The sequence below is a fragment of the Typha angustifolia genome, chromosome 10 (assembly GCF_048772165.1).
Source record: "Typha angustifolia cultivar Huaian chromosome 10, ASM4877216v1, whole genome shotgun sequence".
Classification (NCBI taxonomy): Eukaryota; Viridiplantae; Streptophyta; class Magnoliopsida; order Poales; family Typhaceae; genus Typha; species Typha angustifolia.
The window spans coordinates 3,075,205-3,083,802 of NC_133248.1; the positions used below are offsets into that span (position 1 = coordinate 3,075,205).

At 30.4% G+C, this 8,598-nt stretch overlaps 1 protein-coding gene across 1 annotated transcript; it reads left to right on the forward strand.

Annotated features, from left to right (window-relative positions):
- On the forward strand, positions 1 to 439 carry LOC140768375 (uncharacterized). Its single transcript, XM_073108630.1, has 2 exons — positions 1 to 78; positions 185 to 439. Exons 1-2 carry the CDS (start codon positions 1 to 3, stop codon positions 437 to 439), a joined length of 333 nt encoding a protein of 110 aa, XP_072964731.1.
- Positions 440 to 8,598: the final 8,159 nt, after the last annotated feature.

Genomic DNA, 8,598 nt, shown 5'->3' on the forward strand with positions numbered 1-8,598 from the left:
ATGGCCTCTAAACCTCACTCTCTCCTCCTCCTCTTCCTCTTTGCCGCTCCCATCTTCACTACGGTCATCTCATTCCAAGTGGGTCTCTCCATTTCCATCCCACTCATTGCAATTTGCCCCAATTGAGCTATCCCGTGAGATCAATCTTGCTCAAATTTTAACGGGTTTGTTGCATTTTGTCCAGGGATCAAGTGGGTTGGCAGCAATGGTGATGAAGCCAGCCGGGGCGCCGTTTCCCGGGATAATGGTGTTCAATGAGACGAGGAGGAAGCTTGGGAGCTTCCGGATTTGTGCTCCTTGTACTTGCTGTGGAGGCCCCAAAGGCCTTTGCCTCCTCTCCCCTTGCTGCTATGCCATCAATTGCAACATACCCAATAGACCCTTTGGCTTCTGCTCCTTTACTCCCAAGGCCTGCGACTGCCTCGGGTGCAATCTGTGATCCCTCTTCCTCTTTAATGATTTCTACTTGCTTAATCCTTTGGTCATTGTGAATTTGAAAGTAGTATTTGTTCTTGCTAGTGTTAATTGTTTTAATTTTGGAAATTGCTAATATAGCTTCTGTTCTGGTTTGCTCATTATATGTACCAAACCCCAAGATTGGGGCTTTGCAATCGCTCTCGATCAATGGGTCATAACTTTTGAATGCAGTAGAAGCTTATTAATCTTCCAAACCTTGCATGTATAAATTGTCTAGACTTGTTCCAGATTTGACTTAGACGAATTTGTTTGCAGTTTGGTGGTTGTAAGCTTGTAGGCATATAGACTTTGTTGCATGAGTGGTGGTCAATCTATCTTTTTCTCCCATATTAATGCACATTATGATTGGAATAATGTGAATTCATGAAATTTTCGTCTGTGAGAGAGCCATAAGCAGCACTTGTCGGGTTGACAAAGTTGAGCCATCACTAGTCTCTAGATTTTTCTTCCAGACTTACCTCAAGAAAAAGAATTAGTTAAAAGTTGAATAGTTGTAAACCTGTAGAAAGTTGATTTGATGAGTGTTTATAATCTTTTTTCTGCCATTCTTGTGCAATTAATGATTGGAATAATGTGAATGCATGAGTTTATCATGTGTGAGGTCAAGCCATAAAAAGTGTTTGTCGAGAGTTGTCATGGTAAAAAAGAGTTATAAATGAAAGCTAATAGATTGTGTTTGATTGACGGTATATTTGGTTGCTAAAAAATGGAGTTCAATAAACGCCTCATTTTAGTGAAGTGATTTTTTTCTCTTAAGAAAGGAAGTTAAGAAGAGAAAGTGAAACTATTTCTGGTAGGTAAGAAAGTCACTTTTTTATATTTATTTCTGCAACCAAATGTTTGAAGTAAAGAAAATTTTAAAAGTGAGTACTTTTTTTTTTCCTATATTTTAAAAAGTGGTGGAAGTTTTTAGTGAAGTTAGCAAGTAGTTATGAGTTATTAGTGATAATTAATAATGATATGCAATATATAAAAAAGTTGGAAAGTATCACTATCTCTCTTCTACAGTGAATGTGCTAAAATTAGAGATGGATGATTTTAGAAAAGTGGAAATTCACTTTCTACTTTACTTCATCTAAATATGATAAAGTGGTTTACTTTATTGGACTTTTAAATAGTTTCAGTTTTATTTCCTAATTAATTTATTTCTCAACTCAGAGAAGAAGCACACACACGTGGGATGTAAAATGAGGCAGAATATCTTTGTGGTCACAGATAAAGATACTTTGTTTGGCATAATGATGGGCTATTTGCATAAAAAAGTCATAGTTTTTGAATTGGCAGAAAGAGGCTGCTTTATTTTTGAATTGAATTTTAAATTTTACTGATTTAGTCTTAACAAATCTTAAAAAGACTATCGTGTTCTAAAATAGTAGAACTAGTACCTGCTAAATTATATTATTTATTTTATTTACTAATTTAGCTGTAATAAACTGAAAAAGACTGACATGTCCTAGTAATAATTGCCAAATAACCTATTTTCTTCTTCTTAACATGATTTTTTAAATACCTACTTCCTTCCATCTTCTTTCTCTAATTCTTCGGCCATCTTCTTCCTCTCATATTTTTTTGTCATCTTATTCTATTGTTCGTTAATAACAATTCAAATGCTCTTTTCTCTTCTAAAAATGGTCTTATTTATATTAGAAGATAGTTTCTTGATTCAACATTTCTCCCGTCTTTGTTCACTGTTCATTTTCCCCATCTTGATTTTCTTTGATTGAAGTATTCTGAAAGACAATCTATAGGTGATACGGGTCATACGCAATGTAAGCACACAGATTTTGGGCTACACTTTGTGTTTTTACATTAAAAGATTCATATAGTGAATCTAGAAAATATGTACTTTAATGTTGCAAAGGTTATTATGCACAAAGGTTATATAAAATGTGTGTTTTTATTGAGAATAGTAAAAAAGTTACATATATAAATTATACTTAAATACTATACAAAATATGCGTTTTCATATTAGCTAAGATACGCATTAAAAGTAATTGTGTGCACCTATGTAAATTATGTGTAGAGATTATATAAAATATGTGCTTTATTTTTTAACAAGCTGTTACACATTGAAATCTAATAAAAAGATGATTTGTATTAACTATGTAAATTATATGCAAAGATTATGTAAAATGTATGCTTTAGTTTTTGATAAGGTATACATCAAGACTTAGTAAGAAACGACAAGAATTACCTATATAAATTATATGAAAAAATTATGCAAAATGTATACTTTAATATTTGACAATGTACACATCAAGACCTAGTAATAAACGACATGTATTACCTACGTTAATTATATGCAAATATTATGTAAAATATATACATTAGTTTTTATTAATATAACTTCCCTATGTAAATTCAATGCAAGGGTTATGCACAAAAGTTTTTAATAGTTTAAACTAAATGATATGCCAATATTCATTTACAGATATCATCTTCAATTCATATCCATATTTGCATAGACTATTCAGATACTAATACAAATTCATATATCAAGAAAAAACTCTATACAAATTATGAATCATTCCTAACCAACCATGTGGCTCCCAACATAAGATTGCCCTCACATGAGGTAGGTTGGTGTGGGGTTACAGGAGGCTAACAACATACAATCAATATCGGATAAAGTCAAAATAGCAAAAATGAAAGAGGGACCTATAGGTCACAATAAATCCATCCATAATATAACAATATGGGTAGAGTTCTTGAATAAAAGTATCTGAAATAAAGATACAATAAGGGCAAAAATATAAACCCCTCACAAAATATTATAATATAAGAAAAATAAAGGAAAGTAAGCCTAATGCGTTACTAAGTGAAATTGTTATGAGTTCCTACCATGATAACCTAGGCCAATTCACAAAAGAAAAAAAAAAGACTTATACGTAATACCTATATGAATTATATATAAAGAAAATGCAAAGTATATGTTTTTTATTTGGTAAGGTATGCATCAATATCTAGTAAAAATTGATATGCATTATTTATATAAATTATATGCAAAGGCTAAATAAAATGTATGTTTTCTATTTAGCCAAGGTACACATTCAAATCTAGTAAAAAAAAACGGCATGCATTACATATGTAAATTATATGCAAAAGCTATGCAAAATGTACAGTTTAGTTTTGGTAAAGCATGCATCAAGACCTAATGAGAAATGACACGTATTACTTATATAAATTATATATAAAGACAATACAAAATGTACGCTTTAGTTTTTAGCAAGGTATATATCAAAATCTAATTAAAAACGGCACGCATTACTTATGTAAATTATACACAAAGATAATGTAAAATGCACACTTTAGTTTTTGGCAAGGTACGCATCAAGGCCTCGTAAAAAATGACATACATTATCTATGTAAATTATACGTAAATATAATACAAAATATACATTTGAGTTTTTAGCAAGATATGCATCAAAACCTAGTAAAAAATTACACGTATTACCTATGTAAATTATATGAAGAAAATGTAAAATGTACATTTTAGTTTTTAGTAAGGTACGCATCGGAACTTAGTAAAAAAATGACAAGCATTAATTATATAAATTATATGCAAAGACTACGTAAAATGTACGTATTAGTTTTTATCAATGTATGCATTGAAACCTATTAAAAGATAATAGAGATCGATCTCCTATATAAATTTTGTGCAAATGTTATATAAAATATACACTCTTCATATGCAAAGAAGATATGCATCGCTTGTAAAAAGCTATGCATCGATTGCATAAAATAAATTAAAAGATGTGCATCTGCTATTGAAAATGAATGCACTAAAATTACACGAATTAGTTTGTAGAAATTGGCATCCATTTTCTAAATAAGAAAATATTAAAGAACAACAAAATATCAGTAAACAATAACTAACATAAGGCCCAAATATCATTGTATAATACAATAGATATCTATAGGAATTAAAAGATCTATATTTGCTTAATAAAATGAATACACTCAGATTATAAAAATTTACATCCATTTTCTGAACAAAGATATCATATCACAACAAGTAACAGAAAAATAACAAATTATCACTAAGAACAACATAACAACACAATCTAACTAAGTATGCCTTACATCTAATTTACACCATAAATATTATAATCACACCAAATGATTAGAATCACAATTACACAATATAATTTTATAACTTCTCACTACTACCACATAGGCAATCTCATTAACTATATTTTCCTTTCTTTTTATAATATCTCACTATTGAAAGTCACATTGCAAACATCATTATATCAAATCTTCATATTGTAAAAAAATTACGCCGCAATCTTGTATGGCCATATAAGGTGATATAACTAATGAGTTCATAATAAAAAATAATAAGAACTTGGATAGAATAAGATAAAAAATAGATAAAATACATACATTTATCATTGTTGTGGAATACTTTTAATAGAAATCATATTCTAATTATCTTTTCCATCAATTTTATTTCGGCTGTATATCTCTTTCTGCCAATTAGAAAGATCATTTATAATATGTACCTGTACAAATAAATATAATTATCAAATTCTAACAGCCATAAATAATTTTATGTACTAATTACTTAATAAGTTATCGTGTTGTTAGCCTTTCTTGTATAGTTATCATTACATAGAGAAAATATTTAATACTTTTTTTATACATATTTTGGACTTGTTTGCACTCCTACTGTTGAATTGCCTCTATTTGACACATGTCACACTAGATCCCATCAGCCAATACTCTAACGAAGATATTGAGTTATTTGATATAACGTGCCTTAAAATGACTAACTTGAAAAAGTATATAAAACCACCAAATATCTAGTTATCATTTTTTAGCCTCAATTATAAAGGCAGTGTGATTCTTAGCCATGTTTCTACTCATATTTTTTTCAGATCAATATAAGTCTATGATGATGATGCAATGATTATAAAGTTATAGACAAAAATAAATAGTTTATACTAATCATAATACTAATTACCTAAAACCATTAAAGGACTTGTTGTACGCTATTACCAAGGAGTCATAAGATCAAACAAAAATGGTAAAAAATTGATGAAAAAGTGGAGAAGAGAAGAAGAGAACAAGTACTGAACAAGAAAGAGTTGAATGTATATGTTTGGGTTTGATGCATGAGAATAGAAGGATAATGTTAAGGAAGAAGAGAAAGAAGAGAAAGAAGAGGAAGAAGAGAAAGAAAAGCTAGATGTGTGAGAGATGAAATTGAGGATGCTGAGGAGAGAAAAAACTGAAAGAAGAAGAAGAAGAAGAAGAAGAAGAAGAAGAAGAAGAAAGGGGTTTTGAGCAGGTAGAGATTTAATTAAATTGTTGGGTTGGGTTAGGGAAAGTGTAAATTAGGTATTATGAGTAAAATATGCATAAAAATATAATTAAAAAATAGAGGAGCTCATATATGCCAACATGAAAATTGAGGGGCTTTTTGATACAAATTGCCCTATAAAGATTGAGTAGTCCATAGCACCTTTCCTTAATCGAGAGAACTCTATATTTATTAATATTTTAGGTATATTTATTCTTTAAACATAGTTAGGTGCTCTATATTCATAAGGATAATTTATAATTTTAACCTGTATAATTTAAGCTTGATTTCAACTTAGCTCTCTTGCGGTCCATACTAAGTTGTAACTGTTTAATAAGATGCAAAAATGCTTAATTACCCCACAAAAAATAATTTAATTTAAAATTGTAGTAGTTTAGTCATTTAATAATTTGCTTATGGTTGAAAATATTGGCGCCAATAAACTTCATTAATTCTAACAATTGCATTGTTAGCTTTTCATGAACAATCTAACGGTTGTAACTTAGTGTGAATTATAGTTTACATGCTTAATATTTTAATAGTTACATCTTTGATGTCTTACAAATCAACTTTGGAAGAGAATTTGTTCTAGTCTTGATGTCTGATTATTTAACATAAATCAACAAAAGAAAATACCAAAATATTCCAGTGAAGTAATTAAGGTAATTAATATAGCTGTGGTGGTTAATTAATATAATTTTCTTTTCTCTTCAAAGGGAAGAGTTATTAAGGCATCAGGCCACATCATTTTCAAGGAAACCACTTCAAGATCCATAACTTCAGGCAATAATAACTGTATACCTCCCTATACTCGTAGGGCCAGCCTCTCCTTCTCCCTTTTCCCCTCTCATTTCTCTAAGCTACCATTATCATCCTCATCACTATCCTCCCTCTGTCCATGTTCACTATCAACACTACTATCCATCCACCTACCAAAACCCATCTTAACCGAGGACATAATAATTGGTATCAGAGCCATCATCGACACATTGGTGGCGACGAAAGCGGCTACCTTTGAGAAGATGAATCCGATCACTACTCCACCAATAGGTGCACCTCCAACTACATTGTTATAATAATGGGATCTCATAGGGTCACATTAAAATAAAATATATTAATAAAACATATATGATATACATATAATATGTGACGTGTTAATTATAAGAAGTTATAATTAATTTGTACAAATTATATGTTATTAATACATGAACAATTTTATGACATGGAGATGTTGCAAAATAATACTAGTAATATTTAAAGTATGTGACGTATTTTAAATGGTTTTTGACACATGAGAGGGGCATATAAATTAATATATGATATTAATTTATATGTTGGCCTTTTAATATATGGGATTATGAATTTAATTAAATATTAATATGATTAATATGTTTAAGCTCAAAGCCTAAATATAGGCTATTAAAATTTTGGTAGAAAGAGGAACCAAAATTGGAGAGAGAATTATGGAGGTTTAGAGTATTCAATACACCAATTAATCTCTAAAGCATCCCAAACCCACCATGTGCCTCTCACATGAAAAGCTAAAAGAACTGACAATATACAACCATCATTAGATATGACAAAAATAGCAAAAGCAACAGATAGTATAAAAGCGGGTAAAGTCTCCGAACACAAGAGTATATGCTGAATATAAGATACAACAATGAAAAAAAATGCTCGTTGTAATATTAATACACTAAATATTAAAAAAGGCATGCTAGGTATAATACTACAAAAAGAGGCCTACTAAAAGAGATATAATACTCAACAAGAGACAATTATCTCTAACAAGATAAAAATATATATAAGTACATAATAAGTGTATAAATATATTGTAACCAATCATCATTATTGTAATAAGATAAGCGTACAAATATATTAGTTAGCACGATTTTACTTTAGCGCATGCTATTTCTTTCTACCCTCAACACGACCGGTCATCACATCTGACACTAGGCCTATCAACCATCACCTATACTCGTTAATTATAAATGCCTCCAATTGATAGAATCGGTTGCCATCACCTGACAAACAATTAAGTGATTGTTCAACAATGCAGACTAATGATCTCAATCTTGGCCCGTATCTCATCTTCATCACACCGCCATCGTGAGATCACCGCATATATTAAAAATCACAAACCACCGCTTAAGGATGCTCCCACCCTATGTTATCGGATATCACTAGGTCTATATTATCATACCCTTCGACCTCCAACTTAAATATTCTAAAGGTTTGACTCTTGTCAATCAACAGTATAATTGTCCATTAAAACCTAATAAATGATGTACTTGATTGTCTGGGATCACAAACTCGGACTTCAATATAGGCCTCTATTATATAACATATTTTTCACGTCCCCTATCCTAGCTCGGGAGATGTCGGATTTTGTTAAGGCATAGCGGTTACACGCCTTATGGTAGTGCACGTGTGATAATGACATGATATTATGTAGGCATAACATTAACATGATGATTAATAAATATAATTGAAAACACCATCATCATATAACTATATATTATTTTACATAAACACGCTAATCAAGATACACAATCATTATGATGAATACAACCATGTCAACTATTATATAGAGTCAAATGCGCAACTATGTAAGCTAACTCTACCATGCCATATGTGAAGTGTTCTAATATACAATATAGTATAATATATAAATTAATAATAATAAAGGATGATACTTACTTGCATGCAATTGCTAATTCCCTAGTGATGATCCCATTTTAAGCTTGCTTCTACATTTGCATTGTCCCAGGGAGGTCTACAACAAAATACTGAGTTACCACTATATTCATAATATT

Bases quoted from the DNA above. Each gene is read 5' to 3' on its own strand.
- LOC140768375 (XM_073108630.1), top strand. From the start codon at position 1: ATGGCCTCTAAACCTCACTCTCTCCTCCTCCTCTTCCTCTTTGCCGCT. The intron at 79-184 runs GTGGGTCTCTCC...CATTTTGTCCAG, and splicing joins CTACGGTCATCTCATTCCAA to GGATCAAGTGGGTTGGCAGC.